This window comes from Lissotriton vulgaris, chromosome 5 (assembly GCF_964263255.1).
Source record: "Lissotriton vulgaris chromosome 5, aLisVul1.2, whole genome shotgun sequence".
In the NCBI taxonomy this organism is placed as follows: Eukaryota; Metazoa; Chordata; class Amphibia; order Caudata; family Salamandridae; genus Lissotriton; species Lissotriton vulgaris.
Window position 1 is genome coordinate 498,968,871 of NC_141693.1, and position 21,269 is coordinate 498,990,139.

A 21,269-nucleotide genomic window follows, 5' to 3' on the forward strand; every position below is an offset into this window, starting at 1 on the left:
AAAGCATGTCATCTTTCCTAAAATTACGAGATTGTCTGTGTTCAGCTCGAGCATTAGGGATGCCTGACTATTCAAACGATTTTGCATTGTTTTGTGATACACGAGACCATTGTGCACATTCAGTTCTGACTCAGACCCATGGTCTGGAGACGTCCTGTTGAATATTTTTCTTCTACACTGGATCCAGTGGCAGCAGCATTGCCAGGATGTCTGAAAGCAGTAGCAGCAACTTGCATGAGTCTTGAGCAAAGTGAGTCCATTATTATGGGACATCCAGTAACCATATATGTCCCACATGCAGTTGTGATTTTATGGACTAGGACTAAAACTCAGTACCTAACACCTAGTCGGGTGACTAAGTATGAACGATTTCTTGTAGGTGCAGAAAATGTGCTAGGTGTAATATTCTGAAACCAGCAACATTATTGCCTGATTCGCCCTTTGCAGAAGTTAAAAATGAAGTTGAACACAATTGCATTGATCTTACAGAATACTGTACTAAACCTCGCCCAGATATAAGAGAAGAGCCACTAATACATTCAGAACATGAGCTATTTGTAGATGATTCATGCATGCGACATGTGGAAGGAGGTTTGAGTGCTGCTTATACTGTTTGTACTCTATGGGGTCCAGTTGAAGCATCATATTTACCTGGAATCTTCCACCGCTGCACCGCCAGACCAGGATTACTGTTGTAATACAGCGGGCAAGAATGTTGACGGTTGGTGTACTTGCTCGGACAGCCATTGCAGCGGTCCAGCAGGAAGAACACCATAGTCGTACGTAACCAAAGTATGAAATTAAGTGTCCTTATTTTACATTTATTGCAAACACATTTCAGAGTGGCAGGCCACTAATTTTCAGGAATTCGCTCAATAGAACCGTCATTGCCGCACTCAGAGGAACAACTTGACTTGGACGATAGGTGAAAAGAATGAAGCTGAGAATTAAACAGGACCTGTAAAAATTATAAAAATTTCCATGTGTATTCTAAATATCGGCATCCATCAATAAAATAACTGGTATCAGAATCGGAAGGAACAGCAGGACCAGGTGGCATACACTTCCAATGCTGCACTAACCTTTGCACCAACAGATCGATGCAACTCAGGATTTTGCAATAATCACTTTGTAGAAAAGCAAAAATGCACGGCTCACCCGGGACAAGTGATGTCACAAAATGCCCTTATCACACTGAACATGTACAGACTAGCCCCCAGAAACGGCGGAGTGTGCCGGAACAATCATGCATGAAACGGACTACAGTATTCCGTTTCATAATTAACCTGTATATCACACGTCAGTCAACTCATAGTTCTGCAGCTGTATGAAGGGTGTGCTGCTGCTCAGAGTTCTTCAGTAATGTTTTTGCCCATTAAGGTATCCTAGAGTTGCTTTATCGTATATACTACTAACATCTTTTTTTATAGCGGGTGTTATAATTCACCGACCTTGGGCCTGCAAGGGGGTGTGTTTACGCAGATGTGTGTGCTGGTGTGCAAGTGCATGTGGAAACACATGTTACACAGTATAGTACAGCTAAATTATGCACGTGCATAAGTGTTTGTGTATGTGAGTCAGGCGCGCAACACCCATTGGACTCACCGGGCTTCAGCCCACCCCCGTCGTGTGTGGCAGCCCGAGATGGGACAGATCCCGGGCACACACAGAGCCGCACCCAAAAGTTTCATATGTCTTAAATAGACCATTTGAATGTAAATTAGGTCTTGCAGTTTTTTCACCCCTTCTAAGAGCCCCTGCAGCTCCACTCTGCCTACTGATTAAAGGTTCAGCCCCCCCCCCGAAATTTTTTCTTAGCCCCCCCCCCGAAATTTGCCTCTAGTTGCGCCTCTGATGTGAGTGCCTCGATGTCTTCACATGTGCATATACAGTTACAGAGCTCAAGTGCGCAGGTGGCAGGTGAGGGTATTGGAATGTGTCATAAAATTTGAGCACAGTTGGAGGGAAAATCAAAAGGCAACAATTCACATCATAAAAAGTTTCAGGATATTTTCATGACCTTCCTGTTTGATAGATGCAAAATGTCAACCAGGGCTTGTACTTTGAATGTTCTCTGCCTGTTTTCTTAGTAGACCAACATGATATTCATTGTTGTTCAAAGAAAATACAATTTAGATGCAAGGATTACCCAGTTTTGCATAGCAAGGCTTTCCACCACAATGTTTTAATGTAATCTACTTTAAGAAATGTGTCTGTGATTATGTATATGGTTAGCAAAAAATTAAAATGTAAAGAAATGTATTAAAAACAGCTGAACCTAATTTTAAGCTATAGAAAATGTTTCTAAAACTTTTTATATGAATCATTAAAAAGAAGTATATCTAATATAGTTGTTTTTAAGAAATATATTTATTTTTTTATTTTTTATATTGCAGGCGCGGCTATACACGGCAAGAGGTAAGCCTTTCATTAGATGATGTTAAATAAGAATTACCTTAAAAAGTTCGACATGGTGTACTTTTATTGTAGGATTTGATTACTAACCCATGACCAGACTATCTTTTTCATCATGTGCTTACTGGTGGCGGCACAGGCGAATAGTAGCTTCCATTCATAAGGGAGCAAATCTTTTTTGAAAGTGCAATGCCATGGTTAGATGCATCTTCCTCTCAACATGAATGTTAGAGCTGTGTGCATGTTTAAGCATCATGCCGTCTTAGTCACATGGGGCCTCATTTATGAGAAATGACGCATCGCTGCGTGAAAGCAGCGATGCGTCACTTCTCAGTGCGCACTCCTTGTGTCATGATTGATGCGTCATATTTATAATATGACGCATCATTGCGCAAGGACTTACAGATACGTCAGTATTTCTGACGTATCTGTAAGAGCAAAAGTGGCACATTGCTGGAGTGTGTCACAAAAGTGACGCAGCTTCAGCAATGCGTCCTTTCACAAGCCCCATGTGAAAGGGGCTGCGTCAGTCTTAAGCCTGCTGTGAGACAGGCGCAAGATTTTGACCCAATGGCGTCCCAGAAGTGACGCAGTGAAAACTCATAGATTTCACTGCGTCACTTCTACGACCTTTCTTGCGTCAATACGCCCCCCTTGCATACATTATACCTGGCGCAGGAATAATGTGGCGCAGGGGTTTACACAGTGACGAATCTACCTAGATGCGTCACTTAAATAAGGCGCAACAAGGCGCATTTTTTACACCACTGGTGCGTCACAAAAAGTGACGCACGGCCTCATGAATGAGGCCCATGGGGCCTGTGTCAGACAAGTCAGTTTAAATCCTCAGACACAGCATTACATCGAGGTTAGGGTGTCAATTTACAGCTTTAGGAAATTCACAGAAATGTACAGATGTATGCCCAGAAATGTATGACAGTAACAAGTTTGAAGGTGTATTCTTGGAATAATTATGTGAATTAACACTTCAGACTCTACTGGGACACTTCTACCTGTTCACTATTGTGTACTTAGTAAATGTCACTTTCATCCCCAGCAATTTAGGCAGGTGCGTATCCGTTCCATCCTTGAAAGGGTTTTTACTCTTGAGCTTGTCTGGAGACAGTTTCCTCCAACCCTTTCCAGTCTGAATCACAGCGGGAAAGGTTTGTGAATGCCCCAACGTTTTCAAGTCATCCCTGAGCTGGATGGCATATCCCTGCCTCTGGGTGGAATTTACTAATGCATATTACTCTCGACTGTGTAGTAATGTTTACTAGATGGAATTGCGAGTCAAATGTCATCTTTTGTAAAAATACCTGGCACTCAAATCAATCATTTATTTGTGTTTGTTAAACTTATATGCAGAAATGGGTTACTATAGTGCGCATTTAACTCGCTTTCTCATAAAATATGTGCGTATTTGAATTAAAATTCAACTGTTACATGGTTGATTGCTAAAATAGTTTAATTAGTTCAACCATCCCAAAACTCAACTTTTATTGCGAATCAGTCAACCAGTCTTATTGTTTTGTCTATAAACCATACAAAAGCATTTATTGAGACTAAGCATTATATAAGATGGACATAAAATAAAAACACAGGGGCATATTACCAAGCAATAACAATAATTATCGCTATTTCTTGGTTAGAGACAAAAAATTACCGCTGAGCTGCGGCGATTTTTATCACAAATAAACCTTGGTATTACCAAGGTTTATCGCAAATGCGATAAAAATCGGCCGCAATGCATGAATATCGCTGAAAAGTCAGCGATATTCATGCATTACCGAGCTAATGCTCTTAGCCATGTTATCCATCTCCCATTGGATAACATGGCTAAGAACTGCTCAGGGCAGGTGTTAGCTTTTGGAGATATTCGCGCTTAGTGCGAATATCTCCAAAAGTTGGTAATAGGAGATAGCGATGTTAGCGACTGTTTCCAGTCGCTAACATCTTGGCACGCCCACTTTGTATGTCATTAGTGATAAATATCACTGACATGCAAAGTGGGGCCCAAGACGGTCGCTATCCCCTACTAGCTGTCGCTAACTGGTGTTAGCGACAGCTAGGTAATAGGGAGATAATTTAATCTCCGCTTTCTTGGCTTTTAAAGCCAAAAAAGCGGAGATAAACACCCTTGATAATATGACCCACACTCTTCAATTGCATGGAAGAGCGAAGAGGTACATACACTTAAAGGCTGGTTCCCGAGAGGCCAGTCTTTGAGACCATACAGAAGATGATTACAGGTAAATAGCAGCTGAGTCAGATCTACAGCATAATTCCAGCTCATCCTTGAGTCTCTTTATGTTATAGACCTTAAACAGGGAGAGTAACCATTGCCTGCGTTACTGATGTTTTCACAGAATTAAAGAAGGTGAACTTTTGTTTTGAATCCACCCTTCTTGCAGACACAGTTACTTTACATGTCTTTATTAGGTTTACATTTTAGCATACATACATATACAGGCGCGGTCCCCAATCTAAATCTTAAGTACAATGTGCAGCGTATCCCAGGCGAGATATCATCTAAATAGCCTTTGACTCCATGTGTTGTCTTCACTGCAAGTACCCTACCAATACCGGCCTGGCTGGAGGGCATTTTAGCAGCTTTTCTAGTCTATCTGACTGGAGCTTTCTTTTTTTTTGTATAACTCCTGAACACAGAGCTCAGTGTGATTGTTTAAGAGATGTGATTCATGCACAGTGTAGGCCTTTGTTGGATCGGTGGGGTACCTAGGTCTAAGTGTAAGAGGTGTGTCAGACAGTGGTTTTCGATTTTGCGGAAAGTGTCACTATTAATATATACCCAAAGTTCTGCACCATATTTAACAGTGGTAATTGCGTTTTACTCTGTTCATTTGTAGGATTCTACTCAAAATGTTTGCATTGCTTGCATCTTAAACAAGCATTGGCATAGCCAATAGGTCTCACCTTTGGGGCTTTATAAGTGTTTAGCTAGAGCTATTGGTTTTGCCAATGTTTGTTAGCTAAGTTGGCGTGTTCAAACCTCACAGATTATAGAATGCCTCGCAGAGCAGCACATGCTCTCTGACTCTAGACGCCCCAGATTTTTCTTCCCACTTAAAGTCTGTCAGTTTATTTACAAACACAGACAGGCCATGTATTAACTTAAAAATAAATGCACAGTCCTGCCACTTCAGAAAACTCCAATTCTGTAAGATCAGGGAGAGGCGCTTTTATAGCTTATTTGACATGCGGAAGGGTTGCTTTTTGAAAGAAGGATAAAGCGAACGTCCTGGAACAGCATAGAATACCAATCTGAAAGTGGTCCCCATTTTTTGCTAACAGGAAACAAATGCTGCAGTAGACAGAACTATCCGCCCATGATCACACTGCTGAGTAGGAAAGCCGAGATTATGAAAACAGTGGGCCCTCGGTTTAGACAGCGCAGGTTGGCCAATAAAACACACAACAACCGAGTATACACCAAACCTGTCTGTGGGATGCCAGGAGCAAGTGCAAGTATGTGCCATCAAGCAGAAAAACCTATCTCTTTTGGCAAAATGGCAATCACCAGCCCTTTAGGAGCTAGGAGTTACTAAACGTTAGCAGCACACTGACACAGGTTACATCTGCTTAAAAATGAACCTTAAACAACTTTGCACATCTATGTTGGAGATTAAAACTGATATATGTGAGTAACACCAACTGCTAACGTATTTTGATGGCACATTTGTGATGTAGAAGGGATCTGTACAGGTATTCACACCTGGACCTACTGAAGCTTGGCTGCTCGTCCAGTTTGGGGGAGCGTTTAGGGCATCCCCCCACTGAGCAATGGAATCAGAGCAATATGATGGATTCCAGATTGGAGGAGTTAACACTGTAGCACACAGCAAGTACCCTGTGAGTGGTGGCACGCCTGCCTCATATGCAACGGCATCGCTGCTGCAGCAGGGCCTACCACCGACAGCAGAGCGGTGCTGCACATCATTACCGTACACTACACACTGTAAAGTAATTTACTGCTTAATACCGCATACCATGCACGCAGATGTGCTAGACTTTGTCTTTCACAAGGAAATAACTGCTCAGACTAAGTCCTCCTGAGACCCACACGCTTTACTAATAAAAGCATTGGTAAGCCACAGTGAAACAAGACCCACACCCAAATAAATGTTTTTTTGGCTGAAAACTGCAGTCTGTCTCTGTTTCAAAGACATAACTCGGCTGCCATGGTGCCCGGGACTCTGCCTGATCCCACCAGGTTAGGTAGCAGTCTTACAACCAGCAGAGTTAGCAGAATTGTGTGTACTGGGCAACAGTAACACAAGAAGTTTGCAAACGTATCTGTTTTTCGCTGGTAGATTTGACTAGGTTTACCTTGTGTGACAGTTCAATCTCGTCTCTGCTTATGCAAAGTTCTTTTGAAACATTCAGACATCATTTTCATCTAATCGAACTCAGCCGAGATGGAACTGTATGCAGACATTTTTTCTACAAGTTTACCTTTTGCAGAATTGTTTTTGGTACTATTCGAAAATGTATAGAGAATCTTTTTCTGCAAGTTTACCTGTTGCAAACAAATTGTTTTGTTTTTTTAAACACAATTTTCGTGTATACGTTGCAAAGAGTAAAACTGTGAAGCCTTCGAAGAGCTTTCCATCACATTTTGTGAAAGTAAAAAAAACAAAAACGCAGACACCCCTTGTAAGCACAGCTTCAGAGACCTGTAAGACTGCACAAGAACTATCCGTTAATGGCAATGCCATATGTTACAGGAGTATGAAGACACGAGTAACACAACCAGTGGCAATGGCAGTGAGTGATGCAAGCCCTTTACTTCTGTCTGTAATGGCTTGTGGACCATTGTGCCACCCGAGTTAGAACTATGAGCTCAGCTTCCCCCACCCCCCACGCACCCACACAAGTGCAAGTGCGGAAGGACAGCTGGTGATGTTGACAATAAACAAGATTGTGCTGCCTCCAACAGCAGGTTATATTTAACAGTCAAGTGTATAAAAAACTTTTTTCCCCTCAGGATTGTGTTTTTAAAATCGCTAATGTTTATTTATTTGTTTAGGAGTTTCATGAAGCTCTAGCATGTCACCAAAAGCCCACTTGAGAGCACTTTGAGAGCAAGAAAAAGCAAGGAACTGTAAGGATCACAGGAGGATATTAAGTATATTCAATTCACTGACATTAAACAACAAAGTGAAACCGATTGCGCTAATTACCCGACGACATCGCCTGCTGCAGCTGTTTTGAAGCACACTCGTGCGTGCTAGTGCAGTCTGCTCATTTTGGAAGCACATACTCGTGCTTGTTGCGCAGCCCTGCACGCTCCCGCAAGGTGTATGCCACCACAAGCACAAGTATGTGCTTCCAAAAAGAGCAGAGCGACTGCTAAAGGTCTCCTATGCAGCGCAAGCGCACTGCGTAGGTGAGACCTAAAAAATGCTAGGGGTAAAATGAAAACAATGTTGACGCGGAGGGGATTTTGTGGTGCCAAAGTAAGTCACACAATCCAAGCAGGAAGGTTTGTTGGGTGAGGAAAGAAAAAATCTCAATTCCTTGTTTCCAGAATCGGTCTGTAAGACAAAGAAGGCAGCATGGTTTTAGCAGACTATTGTCAAAAACCAACAGGATGACAATCCACATTTCAAATTATCATAGCAACTCGGAAAAGGTGATAGTCTTAGTCGGACAAAGAAGCAAAACTTTAGCGTGTGGCCAATACTTGGAAGTGTAAAACATATCCAAAATGGCAGCTCAACAAATGTTCAACACATTCAAGTAGTCACGTCAGGCCATTTGTTCTGCCCCAGTTCAGCTGGAAATCAATTCCAAAAGGGGATTCAGCTGAATGGGCCATGACACAACTCCACAGCCAAGAGGCAGTGATACAATCCTATTCCTATAGCTTGGCATTCAAAGACTAATTTCAAGTCCAGCCACACAACCAAATCCAAGAAGAACAGATTTCAATAACTAATTCAGTCCAGTCCAATCAAGATACATCTCAGAACAGTCAGATGATCCACTTTACAAGAGACTTCAGTCCGGATGTGTAAATCATTCCAAGAGAAACAAACCCAGCAGTGCAAATTACTTCAAAGATGATCAGTTCTAACAGCGAAACCAGCTTGTCAATTCCCCTCCAACTGCAACCTCATTCCTGACATTTGGCCACATCCAGAGGCTGCTCTCACACTAACTCAGCAGGGAATATTTTAACAGTAAACTCAATACAATAAAACCCACAAAAATATACAACTGAAAAATTCACAGGGTTAAGAAATTAACACTAATCAATGGCCAATAATATGACATTGCAATGCCCTAAAGCCAATTTCATTTAATTTTGGATACATAAAAAACAACATCCACTGGTGGTGCTATGCTTAGGAGTGGTTTGCATTTATTGTGCTGAAGTGGTACGAACTACAGCTCATGATAAACATCTCTACAAGTCAATGGTATATAAAATATATGTATTAAACATTCAAATACAATACAATGAATCTGGTTTTGGGACATTACTTGGATATTTTAGCATTTCATTGTCAGGCATGAAGCGTTCATTTGAAATTACATCGTTTTCCATAATCCATTCTGTATTACAAAGCAACAGCAAAAAACAACAAGCTCCCTACGAAGTTTCAGTAACAAACAAGTGGAAAAGAGCATACAGACAGGCTCCCCACCTGAGAAAATTCTGCCTCCTATTGCCTCCTCCAAGGAGACGCACCAAACGAGTATACACAGGGCAAGAGGCATCAACCGGCGTAAAAGTGACCTCATAAATAAGGCCCCTGGTCGCTTGGTCTACAAGAAGCAGTATAATATCAATGACCCAAACGAGTTTCCATCAAAGACAAGGAACTACAACAAACATCATGGCCTTAACCATGCTTCTGGAGGCAGCGAGGCAAGGTAAACATCCCCTGTACCTTTGCTTCATTGATTAAACTGCGGCCTTCGACCATGTAGACTGCTCCAAACTTTGGTTGAAGTTGAAATAATGGGGTATTCCATTAACCCTCCTAGATCAACTTATTCAGCTGCATGCCGACACATAGGTCAGATTTAAATTAGGTGATGGAAGGCACCTCTCAAGAAAAATTATTACAAAGAAGGGCTTGAAGCGGAGCTGCGTCTTGACCCCTTTGCTCTTAAGCCTCTTCCTGGCGGACCTGCTGGCAGAACTGGATACTTGCTCCTCACACTCCCTGAAGCTAGGCGCCATGGTATTGATAAACTTACTTTACGCTAATGAACTAGTGATGATCATTAGAACTCAGATAGGACTTCATCACCTTTTAGATGCCACCCACGACTTCTCACATCGGAATGCATTAAAAATAAATTTAAAAAAATCAAAAGTTATGAGCGTAAACCACCGCAAAAAGACAAATCCCAGTTGGTACATGGAAGGTAAACGCCTGGACCAAGTAACTACCTAAAAATATTTAGGCGTACTCCTAGATAAAAACAACTCCTTCAAACCACAACTTGAATCTCTACGAAGGAAGGGAGTAATGACGTACATGGCATTAAAGCCCCTGAAGAAATTGCTGCCGGACTTAACACTTGACCCCCTCTTAAAGGTCCTACGCGCAAAAGTACAACCAGTAATCACCTAAGAGAGCAAATCCATTACAGGAAGAAATGCTGCTACCCTCAACTGTATAATCGGAACCTCGTACCGGGAGATATTTCATCTCCCCATATATGTATCGCCAGCGTAAATAAGGCTGGAATTTGGAATCCAGAAACAGGAAATAGAAAGGCAGGGAGCTTTCTTAAAGAGGTGGCACAAAATCAGAGCTGGTGAGAGAGGGACCTTGAATAACCAACTTTGGCTACAGCTGACCTGCACTGGAAAATTACCAGTTAACGTCTACCTACAGAATTCTCTGCAGGCCCTTGGCCTGGAAGATGCCTGGAACACTCCAATGGGCCATTTGGTTTTTAAAAAAATAGTAACAAAATCGACCAGGTTCATATCGGCCATAGAGGACAAGAACTCGGTTTCCAAGATAGCTCACGGTTTGGTTGTGCTTAACAACTACGATGTTCTAAAACCTCAGCCCTACCTCAAGGATGGAACCAAACTCGAGACCAAAGAATTTTTTTTAAAGCTACGGCTGGGAGTCGGCCCGATCAACCCGTTCATGCCATCGTGGGAAAGAAGAGGGACTGATCACTTGTGCGGTTTTTGTGCGAATGATACAGAGACCTTGATTCATATTATATGCATATGCAAGAAGCTAGACAACATATGGCAAAGTCTGTTAAAACCACTATTTAAGCAGCATGGAGTAAGGTCCTGTAGACAGGCAGTGATGATGTGTTTTGATCCCTCTTTATTGCAGCAAAACTGTTGCCTTACAAAATTCTTTGACCTGATAGCACAGAGACTAAAAATCTCTTGCTGCCAACAGCAGTGACCTACTAAGGCTATAACAGACTCTGAAATTGTCCGCTCCATTGGTTTTAATATTACGCAGTTCAATCAATGACCTCAGATAAGCATGCGATCCTGTGTCAGAAGTGCTACTACAATCAGAACAATGTTATGTCTTTTAATTCCAAAGCAAGGCTTTTTTTATTGTATACTTACTTTAATTGTTTATTTAATGTACCTCTTTTCGATTTCAACCTGTAATGTTCTGAATGCAATGGTTTTAATTAATCATGCATAATAAAATTACTTACTGGATTCTGTATTGCCCCCTCGGATAGCACATTTTCTTAATGTGCATTAACCCCTTCGCTGCGGCAGGAATTCCGCAGCAGCGCTAAGGGGGCGGGGGGGTCGAGCAGAGCTTGCATGCTCGTGACGGAGCCGCTCCGTCACGAGCCGCGGTTGAGCTGTGCTCGTGACGGAGCAGTTCCGTCACGAACGCGCCCGCTCAATGGAACGCTCAGCGCAGGCGCGAAATTCGCGCCGCGCTGGCGTGCCGAGCGGGCCATGACGGAACCGCTCCGTCATGAGCACAGCTCAACCGAGGCTCATGACGGAGCGGCTCCGTCATGAGCACAGAACGGGTTAAGCAAAATACCCTTCCAAGGGGGCTCAGTGCAAAACCCAGGCATCTGAATGCCCACCAATGTTTCATCTAAAAAGCACACAATGTGCAGCAACCATTTCTTCATTAAAAACAATTCCCTGGTCACTGCTATGAATCTGAAGAGCAATCGTAATCAGAGGCAACGCCGCTAGCCACTTAAGAGCTATCAACTGGTTTGTTTGGAAGTGGTGATAACGTAAACTGGAGGTCAAGGCAGACAACCCTACTTGAACACGAAGCCTTTGGCAGCTCAAAACAAGGCAGGATTTATTAACATCAAAAGCAAACAGCATGCAGCTTGATGAGGGAAAACAACATTGTGTCAATCATTCTACAGGGAAGATCTGTTGCACACTGAAAACAATCTGCCCATTCCCATAAATCTCACTAACACGACAAACACCAAAAGAAATATTTAGCACATTATTACATATTTTTGTAACAATTGAGCTTTTTGTGGGCTAACTTTATATTGTATACTAGTGCCAGTTTGATGAAGTTAATGTACAATGGGTTTTTCAATATATGCAATTGTTGACAGATGCACCTTGGTATGAACGCCTTGGTTTAGGTTTTTCTGTGCGTTTTATATTAACAGCTGCAGTAAATGTGATATACATATAGTGCAGCGCTCTGCAGTTTACATTAAAAAGATATCTCTTCACGTTTGATGGAATACAAAACATTTGGCAACAAAATATCTGGGAAATATATCAAACTACTTGCATTCTAGAAAATGACACCGCCAATGAGTGAAAAAGGATCTAATAAAACATATTTAGTTTTAACAAAGCATAATTAGTTATATCTGATGAACAGAAAAATAAATAAAGTCTCCTATATTTGCTCATTTAGAATTAGCGTGCGTGGTGTGTGTGGCAGGTGGGGGTGGGAGAGCGGTGGCGGAATCACAATACCTCCAGGCGAGGACACAATGATTTCATGCGAGCCCCCACTGAATAGAATTTTAATAGAATCCCCCAGTAGCAAATCCTTTATGGTAACAGGCTGCAGTCTGCGCCAAAGAATGGATTCACAAAGATTACTGAACGGCTGCAACAAGGATCCAAATACAAAACACCCATGCCAACCTCGATCCAACCATGGATAACGTGTCGAATATATTGCTTAGCTAATATTTTGTTTAAAAAATACACCACACCTAAAATCTAATTTAAAGCCCGAATATACACAAGCGGCAGCCCAGCTGTCGATAGCGGTTATGTACAAAAGTATTTTACAGTAAATTTCAGCAGAGACTGACACAATCTATTAACTCACCTTAGCAAATCAATGAAGATGTAACACTACATTAGCATAAAAAAGCACAAGGGTTCCTTCAACAGCAGAACACACTAAGCAATCCAGAACATAGATGAGAACGGAAGTAAACATACAATTCAGGTCAGATTTATTCGCATGGAGTGATGTTTTCTGTATGACATACATGCAAAGCATACAAGACCCTAATATGCTGCAATGACTAATCAATCGGGTGCCGCAGACCAGTGTTACATTTTCTCAAAGTCAGATTTTAAAATCGATTTTCTAAGTTACATTGCGAGCCTGAATAGCAATATAACAGCCTTCAAGAGAGCACATAGATCATAAGGCATGCCCCTCGCTTTAAATCACACTTAATGGCACCAAGTGCCTCAACTACTTGGTCATCTGTCAATTGGAGATTCCATGGACAACTTTATGATCATATGCAGTATTACAGAAACCAATCTTACAGCCAAGATAATCGCTCTAATACTTAGTTCTGAATTGAACAGTGGCAACCAGGCACAAAAGTATTTGATGTGTGAGACCAGAATAATAGGACCTTGCAGGAAACGGTCACATGTAAGCTGCCAATGAGGAACAGTTTGCAGCATTTCAAACTCCTACAGTCCTGGTTTGCAAACCAGAAAAAAAGAGTCAGAAGGGAAAAAGTTAAAGATTTCTGACCAAAGGTGAAACAAGAGCAAGATATCAATAATGTCATTCTGCTGGGGTTGACAGTTGTCGAGGAAGTCATGGAGGAACAATGTCAGGGAATGGCACGAATGCCCAAGCAAAGCGACAAAAAATATCTCCTGAGATGCTGAAACAGGTGGTAAAATACAAACACGGCCCGAGGCCTCGAAAGTTGAAGTCCATCAAAAGCCTTTACCTTAGGGGAGCGAGCAGCGGTCTGATCAATCAAAGCCAAATGAAAACAGATCCTACTGCGCGCGTCCAAAGCCAGAGCGGTTCCTCCCACACCCATGGCGCCTGAGTGTGTACTTTATGAGACCGGCTGAGCGGTCTGAAAGCGCCGGTAATATTAAATAAATAAAGGGGCTTTGCCATGCTGTTTTCGAAGGTGGGAGGGGTCTAAAAATGCCTGTGATGATAAATAAATAAAGGTGCTTTCCCTGGCTGTGTTCGGAGGCGGGAGGGATTTGAAAGCACCAGTGTTAAAAAGTCTTGCGTGCGCCTCGCACTAAAAGTGGGAGGATTTTGGGGAGTGCGGCCCAGAGCACACATAGTGTTTCCCTTGCGGGAGTTAGCCAGGGGCACCATGTGTTTGCAAGTTTAGTTACAAATATATGGTGCCAAAGCTTGCTCCTGCAAGGGAATCGCCAAACGTGCAAGTGTTGCCATTGAAGGCAATGCAACCCGTGCACGTCTTTGGGACACAATCTGAATCGATGACTAGAGGTTTTTTCCGAAGCAGCGCATGCGCACTGCTTAGACAAGACCTAAAAAGAACGCATAGTTTGGTTCAACATACTCACAGATTTCTATTTTTGATGTAACCATGTAAATACATGGTCTCTTCTGGTGTCTAGGGAGTCAAAGGAATAACTCTGTCTCTCTAGCGGAGTTCCAATAATGCTGAATGTATGCTTTGGCTGGCGTTTCGGGTTCCCGAGCACCTTTTTTATCTGGCTTGTGTTGTTTGTTAATTTTCTTTTCCGGCAGTAGTCTTGGAATACCTCATGACTTCGATGCATGGCAAGCTCAATTACTGAAAATGCTATTGTGCCATCAGCAAACGGGTATTGTATCATCACCCAGTCTTGGAGTATTTAAGTTGATTTGTCAGAAATATTCCCCAACATCATTTAAGTGCAGGCCACTCAGTAGGGTTGCCAGTGCACACCTCGTGAAGCCTCCATGGCAGCAGGTGAATTTTAGGGCTTGATAACTAACCATACACCATTCAATCTACTGTGCAGATGCCTGCTGCATTTGCTTACTCACTCACCCTCTTTGGCAAGTAGTGATCTTGACCCACGGACACCACATTCACTCCCGCTGTGTTTGCACTAGCGGTTCATCTTTTCATACTTTCCGACTAAAAGGGAGGGACGGTTAATTCTCTAGTTGTCCAGTTTTGCTCGAGATAACGGGGATCAGAAATCAGAATGTGCTTTACACCCATGGTGTGGTCTGAAATTGCTGAGCTTTGTAACTCTACAGTTGGAGGTGTGTAGTGTTCAGAGCTTCAAGTTTGTGGGATTTTGGGGGTATTGGTCTTTCAAGACATTTTGTATGACTTTACAGGGCATATTTACTATAAAGTGTCGCAGCGTGTCTTTAAGCCACGAAGGCTAATGACACGCGTCGTTACTGTATAAACGCAGGGCCACACCATATTTACTAGAATATGGTGCATGCCAGTGTTTCCTCCTGTGCTGGCGCTAACTTTAGCTGCCTAGCACCAACTCAGGCCTCCTTGCACCATGGTGCAAGGGTGCCTGTGTTGAGGGGAACATTGTTTATGTGCAGGAAGGACTTCCTTCCTGCACATAAACAATCTTTAAATGCAGGTTTGTTATGCAGGTTTGTAACTTCTATGTGTGCTGCTTAATGCAGCACACATAGAAGTTGCAAAACAGCATTTCTTTAAAAATGATTGTTTATGTGTAGGAAGGGGGACCTTCCGACACATAAACAATCATAGGCAATTTGCTGTTTCTATGTGTGCTGCACAAGGCAGCACACATAGAAACAGCAAAAACGAAGAGAAATAAATAATTTCTCCTCATTTGCCTGTTTAAGACCAGGTTTTACCAGGTCTTAATTTTGGTGCTGCCTCCTATTTATGCTCCCCTTGTAAATAGAGGGCAGCGTCAAAATCAATGGGTGTTGCGGTGGAACGCCCACCGCAACACCCATTTCCCTCCCCTTTCACTCTAAACACAGTTTGAAAGGGTGCCTTATTTACAAGGCAGCGTTATGTCAAGTTAAGTGGCTTAACCCTGCCTTGTAAATAAGGCAAGGCCCCTATCGCCATCACAACAACACTGAAAGTGAAACTGTGGTGGCGATAGGGGCTTGTAAATATGCTGCCAAGTTTTAAAAGCTTGGACTTGGCTGTCTGGCTGCCACCCTCTGCCCTCACCCCTCTCCCTGAGGGCAGCTGGAAGTTCAGGACTGCGGGAGGGTTCTGGCGACTTGATGGTCCCTGATACACATCAATCAGCAGCACATACAGAAAGTTCACAGTTTGCAGGAGGACTCATCCCTGCAGCCAGAGTGATAGCCACCAATGGGTCCAGGATAACTTGAACTTGCCAGCCAGGACCCCTGTAGGATTAACATCATGTTGCCGCTCCCATCCTTTGTAACAGCCGGTTCCTTGCTGGTCCCAGTAGGCTCTTTACAGAACTACCTTACCCTCTATGACCGCTCAGATATCTACTTGTCTTGAATTGGGGTCTAGCACTGAGGTGTAAACTTGACCAGGTGGCGAGGATGCAGCAGCAAGGAGGAGCAGGAGGAGGAGATAGGGTCTTCATCAACTTGCAAGGCCTAACTATACACAGTAGTAATGGCACTCTTCTTCAGGCTTTAACCACTATAAACCTGTCTCCCTTTAAAACAAGGTAAAAATCAACAAATCTCATTTTGGTGGGCTGTGAACACCTTGGACCTCATTTACGAGGTTTTGTTGCACATCAGTGCCGCAAGTAGTCTTGCTGTGCTGCCCTGCATCAAAAGAAAATGGTAGGAAAGCACTATATCTATGAGATACGTTGCATTCCTGTCCTTTACCCCTGCAATGGTGCACAAAGGGCTACAATGTACCAACACAGGCACGCTTGTACAATGGTGCAAGGGTGTCTGCGTTGTGGGTGTGATTGTTTTTGTTCAGGAATGTGCACCATCCTGTAGAAAACAATCACGAGAGGTGTTCTCCTCTTTCTATGTGTGCTGCAGAATGCAGCAGACATAGAAAGAGGAAAAAACAAGAGAGAAATACGGATATTTCTCCTCTTTGCGCTTCACTAAAGACACCCCTGGGGTGCAGTTAGACTCTGACGCATTACCTGGTTTCCGATTCCTTGTAAATCTGTGAACGCCTTAGATTCCATGGCTGTTGCTTCAGAACAATCACACCATGGAATACCTTTTTCACGCAGTGTTCTGCATAGAAGGAGCACATATTTACAAGGCAATGAAAAGCCACACAAAAGGCTGTGTGTGGCCTTGTAAATATTCTGCCACACATTGCCTACCGGTGCATCTAAAAAGTGACATTGGAGCAGTGCAAAAGTGCCACTAGGGGCCTCGTAAATGAGGCCCCTTGCGGGGAATTCGACGGACTTCATTTGTTTTTCCAATATGTGGATGTGAAAGGGGAGCACTGGCCACAGGTAATGCTATGTTCTGTCTACATGAGGGGGTGCACAAAGAAGGTGATTGGTAAAATCACGATGGCATTGACTTTCTTTATTCCCAATGAAAGTGAATGGGTTTATGAAAACACAGGCGTTTTCTCTTTCGTTGTATGGATGATTAAAGCATACAAATGATTTGCAATCACAATGATAGCGCAATAATTCGTAAACAATTATTGAGTAATTAGAGTTGACCATAGTGTGCTTTAGAATCTTTTAGAATTCCGGAAGGTACAAGAAGAGGTCCACTATTGCAGATCATAAAGGTTTAAAGATACCTTTGCAAACCTTCCTTGTATTCACACCCTGTTATAGGGGGCAAATGCCACCTAATCTGCAACTGTTTTGCAATGCCTAAACTTTTTACCACCTTTGGTCGCTAATTTAGAAGTTCTGAATCTTTCCTATTCAGTTTACCAATAAGTTAAAGTAGCCAATGGGAAGCCATGGTGCTACCCACCTATTTGACTGTATGCTTGAAATAGAGGAGCAGCTAATATTGTACACTTGCCCTGCGGTTTAACATTAACTTGTGAATGTGTTTACAGCTGAATGCAGATATGGAGTAAAAATTCAGAATTGTCTCTTAAATTTGAAGAAAATCTAAAACAGGTGTTAATATCATTGGTATCTCATGGCTTTAAATGAAGTACCTAATGTTAAACAATTTTGAACGTGCCACAAAGTCACAGCATATTTATTATTGTGCCTACGACTAGGTTCAATGAGAAAAAAGAATCTTTAAGACAAACTGAAACTGATGCTTTGTCCTAAGTCATCGTGCATGACTTAGGGGCTGATTTAAAATGTGGTGGGCAGGGTACTCCATCACAAACATAGTGGAGTACCTGCCCACCAAACCCATTGAACATCTGCCTCAATTAGAGATTGGTGCACCACCAGCTTTCCGTCGCAGAGTCTTGGCTCCATGAATGGAGAACTACCTTCAATGGCCCAACAGAGTAAGAGCCATAAGAATAATGCCTTCACACTCCCCAATCTATTTGGAGTGGATTGTCTGATGGTTTTATTTTTCCATTTGTCACTTCTAGGAAAACCTGGTGGTGAGGGACACAAAGAAAATGACCCCCACACCCTGGGGGAAGTCTCCCAAGATGGGGGGATCATTATCTGTTTGGCTTTCAATGACAAACTCCCACTTTGAGAGTTTGTTTTTGATAAACAACATTTTTTAAATGTTAAATGTTTGGTGTACTGCAATTAAAACGAAGGCAGCTGTCCCCCAACTTATTTTACCATGAATGACATTGCTGTGACAGTGGCTGCTTTCATGGTACAGAAATTACAGCCAGGCTGGTGCTCATCTGTAAGTATGGACTATCACTCATCAGGCTTGTGGATGTTAAGCCCTCCGTCACCCTGATTGACTGTAGTCTTCCATGGTCTAAATCAGGCCCGTAATCAAAGTAGTTACTAAAACTTCTGAGCCAACTTTATATACCTTCCTTCACATGTCAGGAGATGCCACAGACTTGACCAATTTAAAGAAAGAGGCTGATCAATTCAGATGTGATCCTTTGGCAAAAACATCAGAAATAGATACAGCAGTGGGGTATAATTTGTGTCAGCAAACAGTCACAATGAGGTTGAAACAACACAATTATTGTTTTTGATTTTATTAATGTAAACATTGACACTATCTGTGCAGATGGTCTTGGTTACTGAATGTTAGAAATTTAGGTTTCTGGTTGTCAGAGTATACACACTGTCCAATCAGGAACCACAATCCTATTCAGGTAAAGTCAAATACACAACCTAAGTTAACCTGTTCTCACCCTTCCATAGCTTGGCACGGAGCAGTCAGCCTTAACTTAAGAGTCAATGTGTAGAGTATATGCCCATACTTTAATTAAAGTAATACAGGGAAAAAATCACCAAATGACTCCACCAGTTTAGAAAGATAGAGAATCTTAATCTGAGTAGAACAAGACCACTACAACAGAAATCGAATGAATAGAAGTCGAGATATGAATTTATAAAGATTCAATAACAAAACAGGGCTTAAAAATCAATAGCACAAAATATTACTAGAGGTCTTGCTAGACCGAGGTAAACCCAAAGTTAAGGCCAACCACGATGGGGGGCAGGTCGGACACAAGGCTCAGGTAGATCTCACTGTAGAAACATCTGGGCTGGAACAAGTGTTGATGTACAGAGCGTGATTCCTCATTGTCGAGATGTGAAAAGTGGTTCACCCGTCATTGTGTTCCATTGAACTGCAGGCCCTGCGTTGTCATCAAGCGGCTTTGGTGGTAGATTGCTGTCATCATCAAGCCGAGTAGACCTTCATCGTCAAGCAGCTTTGGCTTAGGATCGCTGTCGTCATCAGTCACGTCGGTGGTAGAAACACTCTAATCAAGCAGTCATTGCATCGCCATTGAAGGGCGATGCATTGGTGCCGATTAGCGTGAAGTCGCAGATGCATCAAAGATGGTGTATAAAAGCTGCCAAAAACCCACTTCTGATGCATGCACTAAGAGAAGTGGGGTTTGGACCTCAGGCAAGGGAGGACTCACAGTTGGCATTGCCCAACAGGTTAAGCAGGGTTGAAAGAAGTCTTTGATGGCCTTGACTTCAAGAACAAGAGGCAAGTAGGCACGTCAGCATGTAGGGAGAAGGTTCAGGCCTTCTAACTCCCAGGCACAAAGCAGCAGGCAGCGGCCAACTCAGCAAAGCAAGTAGGAAAGTGGCAGTCCTTCCAGCAACACAGCAACCAGCAGTCAGCAGGCCAACACAGCAATGCAGTTAGCAAACTTGCAGTCCTTCCTAACTGCACCAGCAGCTCTTCTTCCTGGCAGAATGTCCTTGATCCAGCAGCGTTCCGATTTGGTGGTTTTGGGGGTCCAGTACTTATACCCAAATATGCCTTTGAAGTGGGAGTGACATAAAAGAGGCATTTGCCGACCACATGGTCGCTGTATTTCCTGCCCTGGCTCCAGACCCACTACAGGGCGTATGCAGATCTGTGGGTGGGGGCAGGCACAGCCCTATTCAGATGCAAGTGTCAACTCATCCCTCACAATCTACCTCAGGAAGGCCCATCAGCCTGGTGATGGCCAAGCAGGATGCACATGTCTCACCCCGTCTCCCTTGGTGTGACTGTCTAGAGGGAATGCACAAAGCCCAACTGTCACCCAACCCAGACACATTTTCAAAGACAGGCAGAGGCACAGAATGGAAGTAGAAAAATGCCAACTTTCTAAAAGAGGCATGTTCAGACTTCATCATAAGTTGTGATCTTAACCCTTTCGATGCTGATGACGAGCTCAGCTCGTCATGATGCACGGTTGAGCTGTGCTGATGACGAGCTGAGCTCGTCATGAACAATAGGAATATATGAGTGCCAGCACAGGGGGGGAAAACACCTAGCAGCCAAGGTGTTAAATTGTGAGTCTGGAGACACCAAATCCCTAATGGAAATTACACTTAAAATATGTTTTAAGGCAATCCCAATGGTAACCTATGAGAGAGAAAGGCTTTGCAATAATGAAAAACAAATGTAGCAGTTTTTCCCTACCAGGACAGGTAAAATTCAAAAGTGCACATGTCCTACCTTTTAAATAACAGCTAGAGTGGTCGTCCTCAAAGTGGGGGAACCGGGTATCAGCAGGAACCCTGAACATCCTGTGATTCTGGGTAAATCATTTAATCTCCCCATCCCTAACAAATTGAATGTGCCCATCTGTAACACAACTGGTGATCATGTAAAGCACTCTGATACCTGTGGGTCGAGTCTGCCCTTTATAAAACTCCCCCAAAAATACACTGCACCCTGCCCATAGGGCTGCCTGGGCATCACTTATGGGTGTCCTATATGTAATAAACAGAAGGCAATTTAAACTGTAAACACAGGCTCTGCAGTGGCAGGCCTCAGTCATGTTTAAAGGTCTACTTAGGGGGGTGGCACAATCAGTGCTGCAGGCCCACTTTAGCATTTAATTTACAGAGCCTGGGCACATATAATGCACTTTACTATGGGCTTATAAGTAAATTAAATATGTCAATTTTGGATAAGTCAATGTTACGATGTTTAGAGTACAGAGCATATGTACTTTAGCACTGGTTAGCAGTGGTAAAATGCTCAAAATCCTAAAGCCAACAAAAATGAATTCAGCAATAAAGGGAAGGAGGA

General features: G+C 42.9%; 1 protein-coding gene across 1 annotated transcript in view; it reads left to right on the top strand.

Annotated features, from left to right (window-relative positions):
• The window catches only part of PCDH15 (protocadherin related 15), a 2,701,201-nt gene that overhangs the window by 2,605,445 nt on the left and 74,487 nt on the right, over positions 1–21,269 (top strand). The window contains exon 32 of the mRNA XM_086921939.1: positions 2,397–2,418. Coding sequence (XP_086778065.1) covers positions 2,397–2,418 — 22 coding nt within the window. The remainder of the gene's footprint in view (positions 1–2,396; positions 2,419–21,269) is intronic.